The following is a 26,006-nucleotide window of genomic DNA, read 5'->3' as shown; positions in this document are numbered from 1 at the left end:
AAGAGCAAATACATTCTACACAGGAGTTTTCTGAATTTGTAAATTTTTAAGATTGTTCTTATGACTGAATCTGTTCATGTCTGTTGTTTTAAAATGCTCTTAATATGAAACTTTTATGTATAAATGAAATGTATTCAAGTTTTTGGAAAACTGAAAGTACAATCTGCAAGAATATTAAAATGTTATTTCAAGTATTACAATTTAACTATTAAACCAATAAAATAATTTAAACAGTCTTTTGTTTCTTTTTATAGTTTTTACTACTGAGACATGAGACCTGTTGAAATACAATAATTTGTAAAGTTTTACAATACATAATAAAAGTGAACCAATTACAGTAAATTTCACAGTGTAAAGTAATATTTTATTGTATTAAAATATATAAAAGGAGAAAAAAACATAATTGTGTTTTACAGTAAAAAAATATATTACTGCAAATACATTTACAGCAAGTTAAATGGTACTGTAAATATGAATACAGTATTTTTACTGTAAGTTTAATTTACAGTAAGTTACTGGCAAACTGCTGCCAGTAAGTTACTGTAATTTCTACAGGAAATGTTTTACAGTGTTGATAATCACTCCAAATAATTTAATATGGATGAAATAAATGAAATCCAACTTGGATCCAGAGTTTACATTCACATTTATTCATTTAGCAGACGCTTTTATCCAAAGCGACTCCAAGGCTTAACATATAAATCATAACCCTCCATATTAACCATAACCTTGGAATTATAACCTTCCCCGCACTGCAAGGGCCTGGACAGAGAGGGGTCCTAACATAAAATTTGTACTGAAGGGGTCTTCAATCAATATACTGTTCAGGGGGCACAGAAACCATTGCAGTGCCCCTGCAAGTCAAACAGAAAAACACTCTCTTCAGCTTCTGGACAGATCTCTATACTACTGTTAGACATATCATCTGAAATAAAGCAGAAGAAAAACAGACACTTTGACTGAAATACAGATGATACTTTGACTATTAGTTTGATTATATGGAGATACCCGGACTGTAAGTATTATAGCTACTCATTTGATACCACGAGTGTAATTTGTAACTTGTAATGTAGCATTGTCATTCATGCATCTTGGTGAATGCCCAATTGTATTATTTATAAATTGATGCGCACATTTAGGCTACTTAATATGAACTTGCTTGCTTTCTGGTTGCAATAAAAAATAATTGTACAGAACTCAGGACCTTTCTTTCTTTCTTTCTTTCTTTCTTAATCTTCATTGAAGTCTTTTATTCGGTACATATCATATTTCTACCGCGAAACTTTGCCAATGCTAAAGCCAGCCACGCCTACTTGTCAAAAAGTAAAGACACAGAAAAACTGTCGATTCTTTTCCCCGATGACAACGATGGCGATCAACAACGGGAATATACTGGACCGTCGCACCGATGAGAACATAGCATGTGTGACGGAAAATGATGACACTCAGTCGGTATGATATAACATTTTTATTCTTTGTAAACAACAGAGTGTTTGTTTGATGGTGCAAGTAACAGTAGCCTAACTTAAAGCGCTTAGGCATCGAGAAACTGTAAAAGATGTAGGAACACCTCTAAAAAGAGTTGAACAATGAGATATGCTTTTTTTTGCTGGTGACTTTTAAATATATCAAATATGCATGCAGTTCAAAAGTTTGGGATCAGTAAGTTTTCCTTCAATAAATAAGTATTTTTTTGCTCATCAAGGCTGCATTTATTTGATCTGAAATACAGAAAACAAATAGGCTATGTAAAACTGTGGAATATTATTGCAATTCAAAACAATGGTTTTCTATTTTAACATACTTTAAAATATTATTTATTTATCAAAGCTGAATTTTCAGCGTCATTACTCCAGTCTTCAGTTTCACATGATCCTTCAGAAATCAATTATAATATGCTGATCGGATATCAATATTGGCAAGAGTATATATATATATATATATATATATATATATATATATATATATATATATATATATATATATAGCTATAAAACCCGCGGGTCGGGTTGGGTCGGGTTAAGAAATAAAGTGTGTGCACGATCGCATTAAATAAATAGTGATTTGTTCCGATTAACAAAGCACGACGTTTTAACGGGGATTAAACGTGGAGTTATGTTCTGTATTCCAAATATGAAAACAAGCGTATGTGCACCAATAACTGCGCTTTGTATCTGCTCATTGCTGATCGAGATTTACAAGCTTGGCCGACTGAGCCTGTATACTCTCATTTTTCCACGAACGAGATGTATCAGTTCATTAAACTTTCACCTACGACAACATCGTATTCGTTCCTTACATTCAACAAGTCACATGCTCCGTCACATCTTGAGTAACTCTTTGATAGGATGAAACAGTTCACAGAGCTGTGTTCACAAGCTGCGCTCGCGCTCGCGCACTGCTGTGTGAGGAACTTCATTGAAAGAGAAATGAGTCTTTTAAATAGACAGTAAAATGCCTTTTACTGTCTATGGTCAGTGGATTACGTAAACGAGTACGATTCGTTCACCTAAAAGATTTGCTCACGAACGAACCCTCATAGTACAATTACCCATAGCCTATCTGATAAGGTTACGATACGCAGCAACATAACTTCCGTGTGTCCCGATGCTCGGAGCGGGTCGGGGCTGGTCAAGAAATTGTACTTTATTTGCGGGGCGGGCTGGTGCGGGACAAATAATTTCATTAAAGCGGGACCCGCGGATTGGAAAAAACCCCGACCCGCGCATCAATTTTGTGGTATTTAGATAAATATTTATATTTTAAACAAACACTATTCTTTTTAACTTTATTGATCAAATAATCCTCAAAAAAGTATCACAGGTTCCAAAAAATATTAAGCAACACGACTGTTTATAATATTGATAATAAATCAGCATATTATAGCCTAATGATTTCTGTAGGATCATGTGAAAATGAAGATTGGAAAATTCACAGAAATAAATTATATTTTAAAGTACATTACAATAGAAAACTTTTATTTTAAATGGTAATGATATTTTACAGTATTTCTGTATTTTTGGTCAAATAAATGCAACCACGATGAACAGAAGAGACTTCTTTAAAATACATAAAAATCTTGCTGATCCCAAACTATTGAACAGCAGTGTAAATATTCATATTTTTCATTTCAAGAGACGTGCTTTATTAAAATTCATCATTTTTCATGTTGAAATAACACTATTCACAAAATAATTCACATGAGGCATACATGTTGATCTGATGCAGAAAACTCCCGGCATCCCTTTATCCAGAAAACTCTGCTATGCCATTGGAGGAATGCCTTATCAAATGACTGGAACCACTAAGGGCTTTTTCATGCAGATATTTTTACTGGATGTTGTGAAGGTGTGTATATATTAATAAAATATGTGTTTTTTAGGTTTTTATCAGTAATGAATACCATATAGTGTACCATATGTCCTCTGTATAAATTCAGTTTCATAGTGGCCTGTTTACACACAATTGTGTAAATGTGCAACATTATATTGTGTGATTTCCTTAAAGATGAATATAATCTGACCTGCTCTAACACTTAACTGAGCTTCACTTTCCATTGAAATGTAAAAAATAATAATAATAATAAAAACCTATAAGACAATAAAAAAAATTATAATTTTTTTATAATGTACTGATATGTTTTTTTTTTTTCTTATTTCTCTTGTCCATTGGTTTCAAATGTCCTTCTGTGTATCCCGCATGGTTAAAGATCTAGGCTGGTGAATGAAAAGTTTCGAGGGTTTTTGTAAGAGATAACCACTGTGTCATCTGGGGCTTATCAAAATGTACAACAACTGAGTATTTATAAAATGCATGATGCTCTATCCTCAACACTTCCTCACTTTGCATGTCATGTTTGCATGCCATGGTGAACAGAACTCTGAACTGTTAGCACAGGAAGTATCTTAAAGGGAATATGAAAGATCTTGAGGAAATGCATATATTATTATACTTTTACAGCATGTTAGAACATTGTGCTATACTGCATTATATATATATCTTTATGATTGCTATAGATGGGAGGTTTTTCTGCATCCATCATTCTCTTCCTTGGTCGAGCTTGGGATGCCATTTCGGATCCTCTGATTGGATATGCTGTGAGTAAGAGTGGCCGGACCAGAATTGGCAAACTTATTCCTTGGTGAGTGCATTGGTTAATGTCAGACTGGCTGTGAAACACATCCTCCAATCTCACTGAAATATTTCACAGCAGGACCACAGGTTGCTTAAATGTTTTTACAAATGTTGTATAAGCATATAAATGGATGTTGTACATTTTCATAGACATTTTTTATATGCCGAATGTTTTTCATGTGCCACTCTGCTTATCCATGCTCTTTACATAGGATTGTGTTCACAATGCCACTTGGGGTCCTATCATACGTTATGCTCTGGTATACCCCACAGGACACCATGTCCCCTGCCTTCAGTTTCGGCTGGTACTTCACATGGTGCTGTCTGTTTGACACCTTCATGAGTGTAAGCCCACTATTATCTGCCTATAGTTTGCTGTTGTTTTACACAAGGATGTTCAGCAGATTTAGGACACTTCCTGCATGAGGGGAAGACTACATGTAAATTAGTTTTGAATTTCAAACAAATACACAGTGACACAGTTTCCACCTCTTTCTTGTGAAGTACTCATGCTAAATATAGTACTGACCACAGGAGTTTTTAAACAGCTGTATTTGCTTATGTAATGTGTTATGATTCATAACTCACTCCAAAACATTTCATTCTCTCTCTGACTCATTCAGTGCTACCATGTGCCATATTCTTCCCTAAACATGTTTCTGGGAGGGAATGAGAAGGATCGAGACTCAGCCACTGGTTACAGTAAGAATCATTATAGTCAAAGCACCAATAACAGATGTTTAGTTTGGGGCAAGTTCATAGAATTGCAATATATCTTTCTAAACATATCTATCTTAAATCTTCAATATTATTATATTATAATATATTATATTATATTGTATTGTATTGTATTGTATGTTAGGGTTGACATACAACAGTGAAACATCTTACAGAAACACATTAGTTCCAAAAGAGATAACTGACTTCAAAATGGAAATCAGGAAATATTCAGCCATTGGCAATTTAATTTCTTGTAAAAGGACTTCTTGCCCTTTGACTCTCTAGTGTACAACATTAGTATTATAGCCTTTATTCTGTCACAAATAAATGACTGATCTACTGATCTAAGAGCCCCATATCATCAGAAATTCATGAGATTTGGCTTGTTACATCCTAATATACTGTTATGTACATTCACAAGACATAAGCCAATTAGATATTATGGGTCACATAAAAATATTAAAATGTATCAGCCAATATCTGCTAAACGATTAAATGAATTATAAATCTGTTAATGAACTTGATTAAACTCATTGTCAGGAGCACCTTAAGATAGAGTATATAATTTTTATGTGAAGCAGACAGATGTCCTAAGAGGAGGGGAGCAGAAAACTTTAAACTTTGAAACTTCTTCATTGCTTAGAGCCTTCACAATCTTTACTGTTACAGTCAGATCTTCTAAATTTTTCTCTAGCATTCACCAATCTAAGAGCAGACCAAAATCTCATAACATTCTAAATTCAAATGATAGTTTGTGTATAAGTAACAAACACCATTCATATGTGCCATTCATAACTGAATAGGTGAGTACCTTATATAGTCCTGAATTTGAATTGAAATGGAAGAATCACTATTCAAATTTTCATAAGGAAGTTGAATGAAAATTAATAGGAATTCTACGGAAGTCCTCAGAGGCCATGGATTATTAGTTTTCTTTCTTGTTTTCACGTAATCCCGACTTGATTAATTAAAGAGTTGTTTCAACATGACAAAAGTGTCACGGTTTGCGCTGCCTGAAGGAAGACGGAGTCGAGGATAAACGGAATAAGGCTTTTAATATATTCAACTCAAGGAGCACAGCGATAGACACACGTAAGTGAATGAGTTAGTAGCAAGTGAGGAGACCCGACAAAACAGAACTGAAAGGACAAGGCTTATGTACAAAAGGATAATTGGGGAAACACAGGTGGATGGCATGACTAAATTAACAGGGACATGGAACACATGAGGAATAGAATAGACACACCTGGGAACTAATCAAACGAAACACGGAAAGACACAAACTGGGTCACGGGCAAAAACACACTAAATGAGTCCAGGTGTGACAGTACTCCCCCCTCCCGGTAGGTGCGTCCTCGCACCGTAGAAACAACAGAGGGAGGCGTGGGTGGGAACTTGGGAGGAGGTTCCGGTGGAGGACGGACTCCCAGGAGGGGGCCAGCAGACAGGGACCACAGAAGGAGGAGCCAGGGAGGAGACGACGGAGGAAGGAGCCAGGGAGGAGACAGGAGCAGGAGGAGCCAGATGGTCCACCAGAGACCAGCCAGGACGGAGATCCAAGGTGGAGTCGACGGCGGGAGGAGCCATGGTGAAGGAGGGGTCAACGACACCAGGGGGCCGACAGGCGGAGACTGCACCGGTGGGTGAGGAGCCCAAGATGGAGCAGCACAGCCGCAGAGCCAGGGGGACGTCGAGGTTCCGGAGGGCCTAGGTGGAGCAGAAGGCTCAGGCGACCAAGGCGGAGGCAGGGTCCTGGCAGACCGCTGTGGAGCCGGAGTGACCGAGGATGGAGGTGGAACCGGAGGGAAGGAGGAGCCTGACAGAGCCAGAGGGATGGAATGACGAGGTGGAACCGGAGGAGTGGAGTCCCGAGGCGGCGGATGGTCGACGACTGACCAAGGTGGAGCCGGAGGGATGAGGGAGCCCGGTGGAGCAGGTGGGATGACAGGCCACGGTGGAGACGAGGGAGCTAAGAGCCAAGGCGGAGCCGCTGGGTCGAAGGACCGAGGAGGAGTCCAGGGCTCAGAGGCTGGAGGCGGAGACAGGACCTTAACACGCCAAGGCGGAGCTGGAGACTGGCAGTCCAGCGGCGAACCACCGCGCCCCGATGGCGCGGACTGAGGGTGAGCTGCGGGACTGACTGGCACCAGCAGGGATGACGAGGAACTGGCTGGTCTAGGAGGAGGAGAGAGGAGAAGGATGGGAGGAAGGACAGGAGGATCAGGGCTGGACGGAACCAGCGGAAGTGGAGCCGAGGGACCAGCAGGTTTGGGAGGAGGTGGGAGAGGGAGGCTGGGAGGGAATACAGGAGACACAGAAGATTCAGGGCTGGGTGGAACCAGCGGAGACACAGATGATTCAGGGCTGGGCGGAACCAGCGGTGAAACAGAAAAATCATGGCTGGGCGGAACCAGCGGAGACACAGAAAATTCATGGCTGGGCGGAACCAGCGGAGACACAGAAGATTCAGAGCTGGGCGGAACCAGCAGAGAGACAGAAGATTCAGGGCTGGGCGGAACCAGCGGAAATGGAGCAGAGGAAATGACTGGAGGAGGTAGGAGTGGGAGACTGAGAGGGTATACAGGGGAGTCAGGGCTGGACGGAACCAGCGGGGAAACAGGAAAATTAGGGATTACCTCCATAGACCAGTCCATCAGATCCAGAACTTGCTCCATATGACCTTCAGAGACTGTATACAGCTCACCCTCAGTCGCAGGAGTGTGGGCAGGGCTTTCCTCCACGCCCTCGATCTCCACGAGGACTCCCACGATGCACGGTGTTGCCGGCTCACACACCTGGTCAGTCGCGCTCTCGAGATCCTGTTCCCTGTCAGTGGATGGCTCGGGCTCTGCGGCTGCGGTGGGCTCTGGCTCCGTGCGGCGTGATGGTGGCTGGCTGGTCTCTGGGTTGGGAGTGGGGCTGGCGAGGTCCTCTATGGGGCAGATGGTGAAAGATGAGCCATTTCTCGCCAGAGTCCACTCCACGAATGCGGCGAAATCCTCCCGAGGACCATCTTCGGGCGACAACGCTCTGCATTTGGAGTTCAGGCTGGTGTTGTAGAAGGTGCAGAGCGCGTCGTCCGGGTAGCTGGTGGCATTAGCTAATAGAAGAAACTGTCTGGTATGGTCCTCGAGAGAACGTCCTTCCTGCTTCAGCAGGAGGATGAGGAATTCGGGACGATAGAGGGGATCCATAGAAACTAAGAAAAGAAAAGACTGTGAAAAAACGAAAGCAAAACGGAGGGAAAAACACACAGTTTTATACTTTCTTTTTTGGGTCGGGTATTCTGTCACGGTTTTCGCTGCCTGAAGCAAGACGGAGTAGAGGATAAACGGAATAAGGCTTTTAATATATTCAACTCAAGGAGCACAGCGATAGACACACGTAAGTGAATGAGTTAGTAGCAAGTGAGGAGACCCGACAAAACAGAACTGAAAGGACAAGGCTTATGTACAAAAGGATAATTGGGGAAACACAGGTGGATGGCATGACTAAATTAACAGGGACATGGAACACATGAGGAATAGAATAGACACACCTGGGAACTAATCAAACCAAACATGGAAAGACACAAACTGGGTCACGGGCAAAAACACACTAAATGAGTCCAGGTGTGACAAAAAGTTATCAAGTTAACTTTATTTTCTTGTGATATTGAGATAACAAAATTAGTTTTCTTGTTATCATGACTTAATTTTATTGTGATCTTGACATAATGTTCACAGTTACTAACGCAACCTTGGTTCCCTGAGATATGGGGGTAACGAGTACTCTGTCTTGCTAAAGAGGCTATAGGACAAAGCCTTTTTTCTCCTGAACGGAATCGGTGGGGCCTAGGAGTACGCCTATCTGATACTCAGGATCTGTATGTCGCCCTGATACTGGCATTTCTGCTGGATCCAGATTTCGATCTAACGAGACCGATCCAAATCCGATATTCAGGGCGATTGGGGGAAGAGCGTAAAGGAGGAGGTTGGATCAGTTGTGGTCCAAGACGTCTGTGTCCTTCAAAAAATAAGTTGGGGAATGAAAGTTGTCTTTTGAGGCGAAGAGTTTGACCTCTGCCTTGCCAAAGATCACTCAGATTTTTGAACCATCTGTGGGTATAGCATCCACTCGTCTGAGGGGACAGCTTATCTGCTCCTTGGTTTAACTTGTCCGTGCACATGCAACACTCTCATCGAATGCAAGATCATCTGAGCCCATTCCAAGAAGTGCTCTACTAGAAATAAGAGGCGCTTCGAGGAGAGTTCACCCTGGAGATCACAAGCTACGCAATATCACGTTCATATTGCATATTCATCAAAGGAGATAATGAACGCAATATTGCTTAGCTTGTCAATGATCTACAGCTCTGTCTATCAAATGCCACTCCATTTGAATGCAGGTGATGACGATATAGTGGTAATCACAGAACCAGATTTACTGACTAGATGCTCATATCATTAGATATATCGCCCAGCCCTAGACACTAGCATCATGCTGTTAGATCTGACCAGGACTTGGTGTTGCTTCAGTTCTGGCAGGAAGGTGCAAAGTCCCAAACATACCACATGCATTTCCTGACACTTGAGGCCGAAAGCCGGTTTGCCATAGCACAGCACTCCCCAGCCTAAATTGGAATAATCTGTCGAGACCACCTTCCTTTTGCAGACCATTCCCAGGGGCATGCTCCGTTCTATCCACTGAGAGTCTTTCCAAGGAGCCAGTGCTGACACACAAGCCTGGTCCACCTTGGCACAAAGGCAAACAAGACGCCAGGTGTGTGGCGGAACTAATGGTTTCAGCCAGTAATGAAGGGGCCACATACACAGCAGGCCCAGCTGTAGCGCCAAAGATGCAGAGGCCATGAAACCTGCATCTTCTGAAATGTCTTGAAATGCCCTTTTTTTAAGGAGGCTGCCGGCCGCTGTATATTCAGTGCACATTCTGGCATGACTGTTACCCTCATTTGTGCGAAGAAAAAAGCAGTTCAGGTGCCTGAGATTGAGGATTGAGATGTAGCTAAATAGATCATACTTCCTCTCGTCATTCTTTTTGTTATTATTTGTAAGTAGGAAAAGGAAACATTGGAAATAGAGAACAGAAACTTGGATATATAGGACATGACCTTAACTGAGATCTGTTTCCTATATGAAAGACACATTTCATGAACTTTGTTCTCTCTCACGATACAGGAATGGGCATGGAAGTGTTCGCTACCCTGGCAGGAGCTGCCATTCAGGGTCAGATAGTTGGGGTGCACCATGCCAAGAGGACACAAGTCTGCAGTTTACTGAATGGCACGGAAGGGCCTTCTGGGAACCACACAGACTCACTGGATGACATATCTGACACTCTACAAAATACAGTGAGGCACAGAGAACATCCTTTTACCATTGTGTCAAGCACATATGGATCGTGGAATTTGTTATTAGTTGTTGATTCTGAAATGGCCACACAAATTTACTGTGAACTATCAAGGCAACTTTTTCCTAAATTCATAATTTAGTCATGGGAAGAGGATAATATATACTTCCTTGTTTTGAGCATATGTAGGCCTTTTCTCTGGAACTGTTGTACCAGAGAATGTAGTACCTCCAGATTTAAATATCATAAATATCATACTCTAAATATGACATTAGAAACCATATACTGTGTCTTAAAGGGTTAGTTCACCCAAATAGCAAAATTATGTAATTAATAACTTACCCTCATGTTGTTTCAAACCCGTAAGACCTCCGTTTATCTTCGGAACACAGTTTAAGATATTTTAGATTTAGTCTGAGAGCTCTCAGTCCCTCCATTACGTCCCTGTGTGTACGGTATACTGTCCATGTCCAGAAAGATAAGAAAAACATCATCAAAGTAGTCCATGTGACATCAGAGGGTCGGTTAGAATTTTTTGAAACATCGAAAATACATTTTGGTCCAAAAATAGCAAAAACTACGACTTAATTCATCATTGTCTTCTCTTCCGTGTCTGTTGTGAGAGAAAGTTCAAATCAAAGCAGCTGGATATCCGGTTCACAAACGAATCATTCAGTTCACCAAATCGAACTGAATCGTTTTAAACGGTTTGCACCTCTAATACGCATTAATCCACAAATGACTTAAGCTGTTAACCTTTTTAATGTGGCTGACACTCCCTCTGAGTTCAAACAAACCAATATCCCGGACTAATGCATGCACTCAAACAGTACACTGACTGAACTGCTGTGAAGAGAGAACTGAAGATGAATACCGAGCCGAGCCAGACAATGATTCGTTCACAAGTCAAGAACCGGTTGCATCGGTGTTCGGATCACCAGTGGTTCTTTCGGACAGTTCTATTCAATAAACCGGTTGAAGAAAACGGTTCACCGGTTCTTTTTTCGCTCGACATAATGGCGTCATTGGCGATGATTGCCCTTGATTCAAGCCTTCGGTTTACCCGCCCTCATAACACCAGCACAGAATCAGTTCAGAATCAATCACCAAAATAATCAGTTTGGTTCAGACGCTCTGTTGTGTCGGTCTGCTTCACTCTGAATCACACATGCGCAGTATCATCAGCTCCTCGATTCTTCTTATCTGGCTCGGCTCAGTGTTCATCTTCAGTTCTCTCTTGACAGCAGTTCAGTCAGTGTACTGGTTGAGTAGATGAATTACTCCGGCATATTGGTTTGTTTGAACTCAGAGGGAGCCACATTAAAAAAAAAGTTAACAGCTTAAGTTATTTGTGGATTAATGCGTATTAGAGATGAAAACCGTTTAAAATGATTCAGTTCGATTTGGTGAACTGAATGATTAGTTTGCGAACCGGATATCCAGACTGCTTTGTTTTGAACTCTCTCACACAACAGACACGGAAGAGAAGACAATGCTGAATAAAATCGTTTTTGCTATTTTTGGACCAAAATGTATTTTCGATGCTTCAAAAAATTCTAACTGACCCTATGATGTCACATGGACTACTTTGATGATGTTTTTCTGACCTTTCTGGACATGGACAGTAGACCGTACACACAGCTTCAATGGAGGGACTGAGAGCTCTCGGACTAAATCTTAAATATCTTAATCTGTGTTCCAAAGATAAACGGAGGTCTTACGGGTTTGAAACAACATGAGGGTAAGTTATTAATTACATAATTTTGCTATCTGGGTGAACTAACCCTTTAACACAGCAGCCAAGTATAATCTGTTATACTTACAGAAACAGGAATTCTATTCATTAGACTAGGTATTTTAGACTAAATACCTAGTCTAAATACCTAAGCTGGCAGCCATATCACCCTGGAGCCCAAGACTAGTTGCCCACTGAAGCTAAGCAGGGATGAGCCTGGTCATTACCTGGATGAGAGACCTCCTGGGAAAACTAGGTTGCTGCTGGAAGAGATGCTAGTGAGGCCAGCAGGGGGTGCTCACCCTGTGGTCTGTGTGGGTCCTAGCACCTCAGTGTAGTGATGGGGACACTATACTGTCAACAAGCCCCGTCCTTCGGATGAGACGTTAAACCAAGGTCCTGATTTTCTGTGGTCATTAAAAATCCCGGTAGAGTAGAGGTGTGACCTCTGCATCCTGGCCAGATTCGCCCATTGGCCTCTGACCATCATGGCCTCCTAACAATCCCCATATCCGCTGATTGGCTTCATCACTCCGTCTCCTCTCCACCAGTAAGCTGGTGTGTGGTGGGCGTTCTGGCGCACTATGGCTGCCGTCGCATCATCCACGTGGATGCTGCACACTGGTGGTGGATGAGGAGATACCCCCTGACATTGTAAAGCACTTTGAGTGCATAGAAAAGCGCTATATAAAAATGTAAGGAATTATTATTATTATTATTATTATTATTATTATTATTTTTAAGATCAATGTTGTTCTCCCGGTTTTCTCATTCCATAAGTTTTTGATGTTGCAAAGTGTCTGAATATCCATTACAAAAGGTTCAAAAGGTTGGTGTGTCATGGTTTATCCAATGAAGATGACAAAGGTTTTATTCAAAATAAAAGTTTATACTTCAGAGAGCAAACGCTAAATGTTGCTCTTGTAACATTTAAAATGTATCTGCTCTCAGTTTTGTTTGATTGAATGCATCCTTGCCAAATACAAATATTAACTTTAAAAAATGTTTAAAAAAAATTCTGACCCCAACATTTTTTTATGGTAGTGCCATTTGTCTTTGAATTTCTACAGAGAAGAGCCTATTTGACTGGAGCATTAGTAATAGGAATGCTGTACTTCCTGTGCTGCCTCGTGCTTTTTCTTGGAGTGAAGGAGCAGTTGGGTAGGTCCAAATGAGTTAACATGAGTTAAACTATCAGATAGCCTAAGCTGTGTTTTACCATATGTTCTTTCAGCCTTCACTAAGACTACCACATCATGATTAGCCATGATTAGCATGGGGAGACATAAGTTAGTATATGTTTTATTATGTTAGGACTTACAGATGTTTCTGTTATGTTGGTTGTGGTGAAGAGTAGAGCCTGTGGTTAGGTTGAGGATGGACAGCAAAACTTTAAGACCGCTTATACTGGATTTTATTTGACTATTTACATGCCAGTGTTTTTGATAGCTGTATCACACATGCTAGTGTGCTGTTGCAATGACTGATATAATGACTTGCATGTGTCTACATTTCATTTTAGCCCCTCTAAGTAAACTGGACAGCATAAATATCCCCTATCTAACTGGAATGAAGATGGTGGTGAGACACACTCCATATGTGTGGCTTGTATTTGGCTTCCTATTTGCTTCACTTGCCTTCCAGGTCAGAAGTTTTTCTGTTTAAATTATGAATGAATTTTGAAGTGCTTGGGGTTGATATCAAAATACCAAAAGTGCCCTGTCTGTTACTTATTATGGTTTTGATAGCCAGAGTTATAGAAACAACAAATGGATATTATTAAGTATGACAGTAATCATAATTATAAGATTATTTGTTTCAGATGGCTCAGGGGAATTTTGCCCTCTTCTGTACTCATGCAGCGAATATGGGAGCATATTTCCAGCATCTTGTGCTCGTACTATTGGTGAGGGATTTATTATTTCAAATGTATTATTTATTTATTATATGAAAGTATTATTATTGTGTTATTACATACAATACTAAAATTAGCTAATTAGCAAAATCTGACCTGTAAAGAAATGAAAAAAAGAAATACTTAATAAATATATTTAATTGACCTATTAATTAAGATGTTACAACATGAATGAAATTAAATCATGCAAAATAAATTATAAAATGTATATTAAATTAAATCACTGTATTAACTTGTTTTTGAAATGCCTTTCGATTTATCGTACAAATTACTTCTAAAATGATACAGTAGTCAGACAGGTTTAATGATTAATGTTTAATTATGTAGAATGGTATGTTTTTCATGGTATTTTATTTCTTTCTGCTCTTGTGCAGACATCAGCTACAATATCCATCCCAATGTGGCAGACACTACTGGTCAAAAAAGGCAAAAAGACCACCATATTCATCGGCCTATCAGTGAGTACCACTCTTTGTTATTGGTTGTTGACCAAGTCGACTTCATAGAACTAGCTGCCGACGGTGTTGTTGCCTCTCGTCGGCAGCATCAGACCAAAAAGCTGCGCTGGAACACACCGCACAGACTGCAGCCGACGGCAAAATAACACGTGCGTTCTGCGCATGCGTGAGAGGAATGAGCTGTTCATATCAGCAGCTATTAATAGTATACATTTGTCATTCAAAAGGAGAAACAGAGATAAATGCAGATATACGTTATGTAAACAAAGCAGCGCTTGCTTAGATTTTTGAATATCAGTAACGTTAATAACTTGTTGTTATGAAAACATAATTAAAATCTTTGGGAAAGATCACAAACAGCGTTCTGTCTGTACCGTCTTCATTCACATGCTTGTTTTTATCACTTTTGCTTTAATTCTCGGCACTGACTCGTTCACTTAATGGAACATCCAATCAGAGCGCTCACTCTCGCCGACGGCCCAAACGTCCACTTAGGTAAAGATGATTCTGATCAGTCAAACTGTAGAAAAACAAGTGAAATCTTAAAAGATTTACATAAAATAGGGCTGAGCGATATGGCAAAAATTACATTTAGATTTTTTTCAGGACATTTAAACGATTCTAATAGCATCGTTAATTTTAGTGACTACTAGGAGAATATGCTAAATCACAACTTTATTCAATCAATTATGTTTTATAATTAAATACTGATTAATAAGCACTCCAAATATATATGAAATCCACCACAAGTTATATTTGTTACCACTTTTCATCATCTTTTTTCATTCTCTGCAGGTATATATCCCAGCTCTAATTGTGATTTCTCTAGTGAAAAGTAATTTACCTGTCTTCATTATTATGTCCATGTTATCTGGCACAAGTCTGGCAGCCCTCTATCTACTCCCTTGGTAAGGCAACTCTTAAAAAAATATCTCTTTTTCATTCTTAATGCCCTCACCTCACGACACACAACCCGCACAATTATCATCATGTATGTTATTATCATTACAACCATATTAACTTTAATATAGTCAAACTGCTGTATATAACCAGGTTATTTATTTATTTTAGGTCAATGTTGCCCGATGTAGTGGACGACTTCAAAGTCAAGAACCCATCATGCCAGGATCTAGAACCATTGTTCTACTCCTGCTACGTTTTCTTCAACAAATTTGGAGGAGGCATGTCTGTTGGAGTCTCTACTTTGGTGCTACAGTAAGAGCTTTCTCCATTCAGATTTTGAATCACCCAAAACCAATGGTTTCCAATTGATTTTTCAATGTTTTTGTTTAGTGTTATCCTTATCTCTTCAGCTTTGCAGGATACAAGCCTGGTGCTTGTAAACACAATCCAGAGGTCATATACTCGCTGCGAGTGCTCTTCGCTCCGGTGCCAATCTGCCTGCTGCTCATCAGTTTGGTGATTTTTTGTTTCTATCCCATCAATGAAGAGCGACGGAGGAAAATCCAGGCCACATTACGGAAAGCAGGGTATGTGTTTGTATGTATTACCTTGAGGGTTTTTATTTTGCCAGAATAATGGACTGAGTTAAGGAGTCATGAATGATAATTTAACTCTTTCTACATATATTTCTTATCAAAAATTGTGCCATTTTTTTCATTGCCACATCTTATTTCTGTACAAAAGCAACTGCTTTCACACTCACTTTAGGCCAAGGTTCATTTTAAGTCTTTACATTTGTTTTTAGCACTGCGTATTATATTCAAACGTGTCTGTTTTACACAGGACAGAGGCCAGCATGAAAGGAGAAGAAGACCTGAGCCTGTGATGTAATCACTCACTATGTCACATTTTATTACTCATAAGGATTTGATTACTTTTGTAACGTTCACAGGTCCTGGATCTTTTAATAATGAATGTTTTGTTTTCATCATGCATGTTGAATGTTTCTCAATACTTCTCTGAAGGGATTCCAAAGCCTTTTAGGAATTACACTAATCTTGTTACACCCGAGTTGAATAAAGGAGATATTCAAATCATGCAGTTCTGTGGGGCCTCAAGACCAGAATTGAGGAACTTTAGTGGTCTAAAAGGTGCAGCGTGTAATTTCTGCACCATATCCAGACAGATATGTTGCATATCACTGGTTGCAATGATGTTGCTGTGTGTAAAGTATTTACACTTTTCAGAGAAATTTATATATGTAGGGCAAAAAGTTCCCGAAATAATCCGATATGTACAGCTCCATCTTTTTTTCTCTGCACTTACAATTTTGGCAAAATTCTCTCACTAACTCAGTTTTGCAAGCACGAGGGGAAGGCAGGTCTTGTAGCCAATAAAATGACTCTCCATTTACTCTTATCTGATTGCTTCAATAAACACATCATACACCAATACATTTATCTTATAATCGTATCGTATAAAAATAAATAAAATAAATAATAAGAACTTAATTAAAGCATGTTCCTTCGATAAGCTGTGTTCCTTAGGCTAAACTTCCATGTGTTCATACTGAATTGCGAGCTGGTGTTAACATTATTTGGTTTGTTTTGGCTTTACCTTGAAATTTGATGATCTGCTTACACCACTGATGTTAAACTTTATAATAAGAAAATTTTTTATGTGACAGTGCTCAAGACTATGGTATCAGAGTGCTATTCTGTGTATTCTTTTACCGTGCCAATAAAGCTACTTAAATATGAATTTGTCCGTTTGTTTTTTGTAAATTAGTTGTTTCTGTTTATGGTATTTAACACTGAACATTTCAGGATTGATTCTGATTAGTTTCATGTGACTAATCATGAAGCAAGAATGAGCAACAAAATACTTTCTTTGTGTCCAGATTTGACTAATGCAAAAACTTTGATAAATATTTATTTAATAACGCCTAAATATATATCCAAATTTATTATGTGGGAATCCAATGTTCCCAGCCACTATAGAGAACATACAGTCATGTTTATGTTTATATAGAGAGCTAAACAGCCATCTAGTGGTTACACGATAGTATTACTGGTGATAAATGCTGAATAAATTAGAGAGATTAATATTTTAATAAATATTCTAGTAATATTTTGTAAAATCCCTTTAAATTGCAATATGTCATGTTAAATGAAACAAATATTACTGTTGGTTCAATTATTATTGCACCAAATTTGTGTTTAAAAAATGGATGAGTAGACAGGTGAAATTCTGCATGTATTAGACTAGTGCAGATACTAGACCTTCTTTATCTAAAGTATCTCTAAAGTATCAGTATAATATTACATTAAACTATTATATCATATAACCTGTTGAGGAGGAGAAAGAAACTACATAGCTTGAAATTCGGTATGAAAACATAGCCTAATTAATGGTAAACAACTTATAAAATATCATGTTTTAGTTAAGTTGTTATGTTTTTAATTAATTTATTTTTTACTGTATGTGTACATTTAAAGTACCATTCCGGTAGTAAGAACGATCCCGAACTAAATGAAGATAAATGTCTTGGCATATGATGTTAACTTTATGATGTCATTTTACCTTTTTTAATAGTTCACCCAAAAATTCTGTCATTATTTACTCATGTTATTTCAGAGGTTGATAACCACACAGTTTTGGTTACCATTGACTTCAACTGTATGCATTTCATGTCAAATAAACATTTTCTTCAAAGAAGAATCTACGTCATACAGTTTTGGAATGACATGAGCTAATGATTGCAGAATTTTTCAATTTTTGGCTGAACTATCAATTGAAGACCAATTAACATGTGGAGACTTGTTGTGTTGTTCATGGAGGTGGTGTGGGAGGTGCATTTGTTCTACTCCAGCCACCAGAGATGGGACCAAGTCACACATGTGCAAGTCTCAAGTAAGTCTCAAGTCTTAACCTTCAAGTCTCAAGTAAGTCCCAAGTATTTTTTTCTTGGGCAAGTCAAGTCAAGTCAAGTCACAAGCTATGTCAAGTCAAGTCCAAGTCAAGTCACCTTAATATTGTTATTTTACCTGCAGAATCTGATCTTAATAAAGTTAAAAGACAAGATATAAGTAACTGTCAGTAAATTAAAATAATTTGGATTTGCATTGTAAATACTCATGTTCAGTAAAATACATCATGGAATCAAACAAAATTGTAACTTTCTAAAATTATTTATTTTTCACTTCTGCCAACAGTGTTTGAAATGTTTTACATTTTCAACATTGAGTCCATAAAACTAAACATCCAACAGACTCCTCTCTGAACACCTCTCTCTCTCTCTCTCTCTCTCTCAAACACAGTTTACATACAACATTAAACTGTTACATTTCTCCTCTCTCTCTCTCTCTCTCTCTCTCTCTCTCTCTCTCTCTCTCTCACACACACACACACACACACACTCTCTCTCTCTCTCTCTCTCTCTCAGAGTATAGAATATAAATATGACGTATTTTCAGTTGTTTCATACTTTTTTGTTATGTACAGTACAGACCAAAAGTTTGGACACACCTTCTCATTCAGAGTTTTCTTTATTTTCATGACTATGAAAATTTTAGATTCACACTGAAGGCATCAAAACTATGAATTAACACATGTGGAATTATATATGGAATTATATACATAAAGTGTGAAACAACCGAAAATATGTAATATTCTTGGTTCTTCAAAGTAGCCACTTTTTGCTTTGATTACTGCTTTGCACACTCTTGGCATTCTCTTGATGAGCTTCAAGAGGTAGTCACCTGAAATGGTCTTCCAACAGTCTTGAAGGAGTTCCCCGAGAGATGCTTAGCACTTGTTGGCCCTTTTGCCTTCTGTGTGCGGTCCAGCTCACCCCTAAACCATCTGGATTAGGTTCAGGTCTGGTCACTGTGGAGGCCAGGTCATCTTGCGCAGCACCCCATCACTCTCCTTCTTGCTCAAATAGCCCTTGATGCCTTCAGTGTGACTCTACAATAGTCAATAGTCATGAAAATAAAGAAAACTCTTTGAATGAGAAGGTGTGTCCAAACTTTTGGTCTGTACTGTACATAACAAAAAAGTATGAAACAACTGAAAATACGTCATATTTATATTCTGTACTGTATATATATATATATATATATATATATATATATATATATATATATATATATATATATATATATATATATATATATGTGTATGTATATATATATATATGTATATATGTATATATATGTATATATGTATATATATATGTATATATATGTATATATATATATGTATATATATATATATATATATATGTATATATATATATATGTATATATATATGTATATATATATATATATGTATATACATATGTATATATATACATATGTATATATATATATATATATATATATATATATATATATATATATATATATATGTATGTAATATGCACTTGTCATGATTGGGTAATCGCGGCAGCTACATTTGTTTTTCTGATTAATTGTTTTGCTCTATGAGAAAGACAAGGTAACAAAATATTCGGGGCTTATGCCCCCTTAGCCCAACCCTAGCGCCGCCCCTGGAATGCGTTTTTTTGACGGCCTGCTAGCGGATCATTAGGGGCTGTTCACATCACTTCTTCTGTGCGCGCAAGTTCGTTATTTCCAATGTAGGTGCGCGGTATGCGCACTCATAATGGAAGCAACGCGCTCAACATCTAAACTTTTCAGAATGCCGCAAGCGCACCGCAGGTCATGTGACAATAACTAACCAATCAGCTTCATCCTTTCTCGTATCAACGTTGAAAGCTCAGCTAAGATGAAGGAATATGGAGCCAGAAGAGTCTCAATAAAGATAAATGCACACACTACATTCACATATGCACACACAGGATTCATACATGCACACACATGATTCATAAATACACACACAAGATGCACAAATGCGCACAAAATTTAAAAAGCACAGAAGATTCACAAATGCATACAAAATTCAGAAATGCACACAAAAATCAGAAATACACACACAATTCAGAAATGCAAACAACATTTACAAATGCACTCAAGATTCACAAATGCACAGAACAAGATTCACAAATGCACAGAACAAGATTCAGAAATGTATTTCTGATGCACACACACATATATCTTGATTCACAAACTGCTTGCGGTCTGTGAACTTCACTGCATTTGTGTGTGAATTTTGAGACTCCCCTGACTTGGCTCAACACACAAATGCTTTTTTTTAAACAGGGAATGATCTGCAACCAATCAGATATCTCCCTTCTTTTAGCCAATCACAAGAATGCACCCCACGTGGGGGATTGTTTACTTATAAGCCAATCACATGAACGTGTTCACACAGCAATTGTATTAAATTGTATGAAAATACAGATGTTTAGATTACAATTCAGGTTTATTTTTTATTATTTTTTTTACAAAATATAAATTTAAAAATGTCTCAATACATATAGCCCAGTGACTGCAGAAAAAAAGTTAACCATGGATCATAAATTTGCAATAGGCAATTATTTCATTTTATTGAAATATTTTAATGAAAGTAAAAAAAAAAAATGTTTAAACTTTTTGAATATTTAAATATATCTAAATATTCTTTTGGATGCAATATAGAAGTCACTTTAATTATAATATTCAGTCCCTACATGAAGAGAGAGTCAGTGGTCGGCTGCAAGAGGAAAGTGGCTCTCTGGCTGTCCTTCGCTTAGGAAAGTGAGTTGATCGCTGCGTGAGGAAAGTGAATCGTTCGCTCAACTTCGCTGCTTGAGGAAAGTGAATCGTTCGCTGAGGAAAGTGAGTCGCTCGCTGGGTGAGGAAAGTGAGTCGTTCGCTGCGTGACTCGTGAGGAAAGTGAATCGTTCCCTGCTGACTCGTGAGGAAAGTGAGTCGCTCGCTGGGTGAGGAAAGTGAGTCGTTCGCTGCGTGACTCGTGAGGAAAGTGAATCGTTCGCTGCGTGACTCGTGAGGAAAGTGAGTTGATCGCTGCGTGAGGAAAGTGAATCGTTCGCTCAACTTCGCTGCTTGAGGAAAGTGATTCGTTCGCTGAGGAAAGTGAGTCGCTCACTGGGTGAGGAAAGTGAGTCGTTCACTGCGTGACTCGTGAGGAAAGTGAATCTTCGCTGCGTGACTCGTGAGGAAAGTGAGTCGCTCGCTGGGTGAGGAGAGTGAGTCGTTCGCTGCGTGACTCGTGAGGAAAGTGAGTCGTTCGCTGCGCAAAGTGGGTCGCTGGCTGCGCAAAGTGAGTCGCTGGCTGCGTGAGGTAAGTGAGTCGTTCGCTGCGTGAGGAAAGTGAGTCGTTCGCTGATTGGCTTATAAGTAAACAATCCCCCACGTGGGGTGCATTCTTGTGATTGGCTAAAACAAGGGAGATATCTGATTGGTTGCACATCATTCCCTGTTTAAAAAAAGGCATTTGTGTGTCGAGCCAAGTCAGGGGAGTCTCAAAATTCACACACAAATGCAGTGAAGTTCACAGACCGCAAGCAGTTTGTAAATCAAGATATATGTGTGTGTGCATCAGAAATACATTTCTGAATCTTGTCCTGTGCATTTGTGAATCTTGAGTGCATTTGTAAATGTTGTTTGCATTTCTAAATTGTGTGTGTATTTCTGAATTTTGTGTGCATTTCTGAATTTTGTATGCATTTGTGAATCTTCTGTGCTTTTTAAATTTTGTGTGTGCATTTGTGAATTTTGTGTGCATTTGTGTATCCTGTGTGTGTATTTATGAATTATGTGTGTGCATGTATGAATCCTATGTGTGCATATGTGACTGTAGTGTGTGCATTTATCTTTATTGAGACTCTTCTGGCTCCATAAAGGAACAGCTGTTCATAGCTGTATATGGATTGCCATTTTGAAATGAATTTAGTAGCAGAGCTACTGCGAGCGATTTTTAGTGCTGCAAATCCATTTATCCTTTGCTGAACTTTCCGCGTTTTCATTGAGAGAGAGCGTGTCATGGATGCTTAGCAACGACAGACGCCCCAGGAGCACTTCTGCCCGAGCGCTTTGGAAAGAAGGAGAAAGCGGCGCGACTAGCGTTTTCCACGCGTTTTTAGGCGCGAACTATTGAAGACAAAAGCGATGACCCTCGGTACCTCTCAGGCTGACACGTTGATGTGATGTGATATCTGATTTAAGTGGGCGTGGTGTGTGTAAGGTAGAGAGGGCATGACTGATGATACTGTCCTGATCCAGTCACGACGCTATTCTCAGCCTGCGCTCCAGCTGAGTAATCAACTTTATTTTAAAAAATAATTTATATATTTTATATTCAAACTGAAAACATGATGTAATTAACACTCAAGTCATTCAAGTCATCGTGTCTCAAGTCAAGTCAAGTCCCGAGTCTTTAACTTCCAAGTCCGAGTCAAGTCTCAAGTCCTAAAAATAGCGACTCGAGTCGACTCGAGTCCAAGTCACCAAGTCACAAGTCCCCATGTCTGCCAGCCACCCACATAACACGACTACAGATGAAGTGAGTGTTGAGACGTGAGCATGTAACAGGTACTTTACAATGAGCTGGAGGCTAGAAGATACAGGAGAGGTGAAAATCTACAATATAAATATAAACAGACAACACATCTGCTTCGTGAAAGCTAAAATAGTACTAAAGTAAAATAGACTTTAAATGCATTGTTTTTTGCTTTCAGAGAGATTACATACATATGGCTGGGCTGTGCAAAGCAAAAGGGAAAGGCTACATTTGTGAACAGTACGGTTTATGTTAAAGGGTACAAACTAACTTAAAGAAGAGTATAATTCATTTATATGTACATAATTTATACATACATATTATGTACAATAACAATTAAATCCGTTCGGCCACCCTGTTCAATGGAGAAGTCTGATCTAGAAAATTTGCAGGTAGCATATCCCTTCCCATTCGAGCTGTCCTGGATGAACGTGAATTATTTTTTTCATTCAGTTAGGAATTTGCAGGCATATTTTCTCTTTTTATTTGCCATGTCTCTTCTTTCTTCCTTTCCCCCTTTTTCTTCTGCTTCTTTTTCTGTTCTGAATTTGCCGCGCTTGACTTCGAGGTGGGTCTCGAATTATTTATTTAGGGTCCGTTCACATATTGCGCCTAAAAACGGTAGGCGCGCCGCTTTCTCTTTCTTTTCCAAAGCGCTCAGGCAGTTGCACCCCTGAGTCTGCCGTTGCTAAGCAACCATGACGTGATCCCTCCCTGAAGACGCGAAAATTTCAGCAAAGGATAAATGAATTTGCAGCACTAAAAATTGGTTGCAGTAGCTGTGCTACTAAATTTATGTCAAAATGGCAATCCATATACAACTATGATCAGCTGTTCCTTCATCTTGGCTAAGCTTTCAACGTTGTTACGGGAAAGGATGAAGCTGATTGGTTAGTTCTTCTCACATGACCCGCGGTGCGTTTGCGGCATTCTGAAAAGTTGAAACGTTTTTAACTCGATGCGGTGCGGACGCGCCTGGAAAAAACGGGGGCGTCGCACTGCGTCGCTTCCATTATGAGCGATATGTGAACGGCCCCTTATTATTGTTTGGTCTGAAACGGTGCCCAATGACTGATGGTGTAGCAATATTGTTGTCCGGGTGGAAATCGGGAGAAATTCGGGAGAAAGGTCGGTCCGGGAGATTTTCGGGAGGGGCTCTGAAATTCGGGAGTCTCCCGGAAAAACACGACCGACTGGAGGCGTGACGTGTGGGCGGAGCTAAAGAATCACAAGCGCTTTTCCACAAGTAGGCTTTTGCGTTGAGAGCGTTTGGAAGCTGTGACATTACCATGGCTAACAGTCAGATTCAGCCGTTTATTTATGATCCAGAATCAGATCCCGAGGCTGAAACTGAACAAGAGCAGCAGCAGCAACGATTCGCTCCGAGCGGGGCTCGAACCCGGGTCTCCGGCATGGGATGCGGACGCACTAACAAGGAGGCAGAGATATTTGAAGCAGTTTTACTCACTGCCTGCGGTTCCAACACACGACCCTTTTTCGTTGGCATTGCATCATCCTTAAGAAATAAATGATACGCAAATCCGTCGTCAAACTGGGCCTTGTTTGTAAAACAAGCATCTTCGAAATGCAGGGAACAAACATTTGCACAACTCCGTTGATGCTCTGTAAAAATAAACTCCATCCACTGGTCCCTTAATGCTGTTTTTTTTTTGGTAATCTGTGCAGGGTTGTCTTGCTCTGGCAACCAAAAACACACTTCTTTTGTGACTTTTCGCGACGCTCTCGCTCTGATCAGTGAATGTCTGTGCTCTCAGTGCTCTGCTATAGGGGAGCGTGCGCTCTTCCGGCAGAAGTGACCTTAGGACCCATATAAGGAAATTCTGCTCCATCTAACGTCACACAGAGCCATACTCGAAAAAAATGTACAACTTAATTTTTTAAACTTTGCCCATGTTTAGCATGGGAATCCAACTCTTTAACAGTGTAAAAAACTCAGTATGCATGAAATAGCAGTTCACCCCCCCTTTAAATGAATGCATTCGCAATTGCACCCTCCCCTCTCATTTACATTTTAAGTTTACCTATTAAGAACAGCAGAAAAGTGACTTTACCAGAAACAAAATCGCATTTTGATAGTGACACTTATTGCAGTCTTAATTATGCAACTCACCATCTGCTCTGGGATTCTTGAGCAAATTACACCCTTAATTTGAAAGTAAAACAGGCAGCAGTCATCTAGGGCTCTGGAAACCTCAAATGGCTGTAAGCCCTCTCTCCGACAGCGCTCTCTCCAGTGTGCAGTGCTGTCCACCAGCTCCTTCCACTCATGACACACCAGACGACAGACCTGCACCACCTGATGACAAGAAGATTCAGGAGGATCTCCCAATAGCATCCAGCTGCAGCCCCGCAGACTCACCTCTGGCTAGACACCACTGGCTGGACACCAGTGGATAGACCGCCTACGTCATTTCCGTTTCGCCGCTAATTTCCGTTTTCACCACTCGATGGACAGCAATTTTATTTCTTATTTTCACCTCTGGATTGAGATATATTTATTTTATATTTTCACCTCTGGATAGACAGCATATTTATTTTATATTTTCACCTCTGGATCAGACAGTATATTTAGTTCTCACCTCTGGATAGACAGCATATTTAGTTCTCACCTCTGGATAGACAGTATATTTAGTTCTCACCTCTGGATAGACAGTATATTTAGTTCTCACCTCTGGATGGACAGTATATTTTTTTTATATTTTCACCTCTGGATAGACAGCATATTTAGTTCTCACCTTTGGATAGACAGTATATTTAGTTCTCACCTCTGGATAGACAGCATATTTAGTTCTCACCTCTGGATAGACAGTATATTTAGTTCTCACCTCTGGATAGACAGCATATTTAGTTCTCACCTTTGGATAGACAGTATATTTAGTTCTCACCTCTGGATAGACAGCATATTTAGTTCTCACCTCTGGATAGACAGTATATTTAGTTCTCACCTCTGGATAGACAGTATATTTAGTTCTCACCTCTGGATGGACAGTATATTTTTTTTATATTTTCACCTCTGGATAGACAGCATATTTAGTTCTCACCTCTGGATTGATTTTTATTCTATTTTATATTTTCACCTCTGGATAGACAGTATATTTATTTTATATTTTCACCTCTGGATTGACAGCATATTTAGTTTTCACCTCTGGATGGACAGTATATTTATTTTATATTTTCACCTCTGGATAGACATATATTTATTTTATAGTTTCACATATGGATAGACAGCATATTTATTTTCTGTTTTCACCAGTGGATAGACAGCATTCTTTGCAGGCTTAATTGCACACGTATTTTCCGTAT

The 26,006-nt window shown here is 39.3% G+C and overlaps 1 protein-coding gene across 1 annotated transcript; it reads left to right on the top strand.

The window, feature by feature from the left end:
- The first annotated feature begins 1,368 nt into the window (after nucleotides 1–1,368).
- LOC127944321 (sodium-dependent lysophosphatidylcholine symporter 1-like) lies at nucleotides 1,369–16,901 on the top strand. The gene is made up of 14 exons (XM_052540206.1): nucleotides 1,369–1,452; nucleotides 3,229–3,348; nucleotides 4,017–4,141; nucleotides 4,347–4,479; nucleotides 4,758–4,836; nucleotides 10,032–10,204; nucleotides 13,009–13,099; nucleotides 13,461–13,582; nucleotides 13,761–13,844; nucleotides 14,228–14,311; nucleotides 15,107–15,219; nucleotides 15,383–15,526; nucleotides 15,625–15,801; nucleotides 16,058–16,901. The coding sequence occupies exons 1-14, from the start codon at nucleotides 1,369–1,371 to the stop codon at nucleotides 16,098–16,100; spliced, it is 1,572 nt and encodes a 523-aa protein (XP_052396166.1). The 3' UTR covers nucleotides 16,101–16,901.
- The last annotated feature ends 9,105 nt before the right edge of the window (nucleotides 16,902–26,006 follow it).

This window comes from Carassius gibelio, chromosome A23, assembly GCF_023724105.1.
Source record: "Carassius gibelio isolate Cgi1373 ecotype wild population from Czech Republic chromosome A23, carGib1.2-hapl.c, whole genome shotgun sequence".
In the NCBI taxonomy this organism is placed as follows: Eukaryota; Metazoa; Chordata; class Actinopteri; order Cypriniformes; family Cyprinidae; genus Carassius; species Carassius gibelio.
Note: the sequence above shows the minus strand (reverse complement) of the source record. Positions and strands in the feature narration are given on the sequence as shown.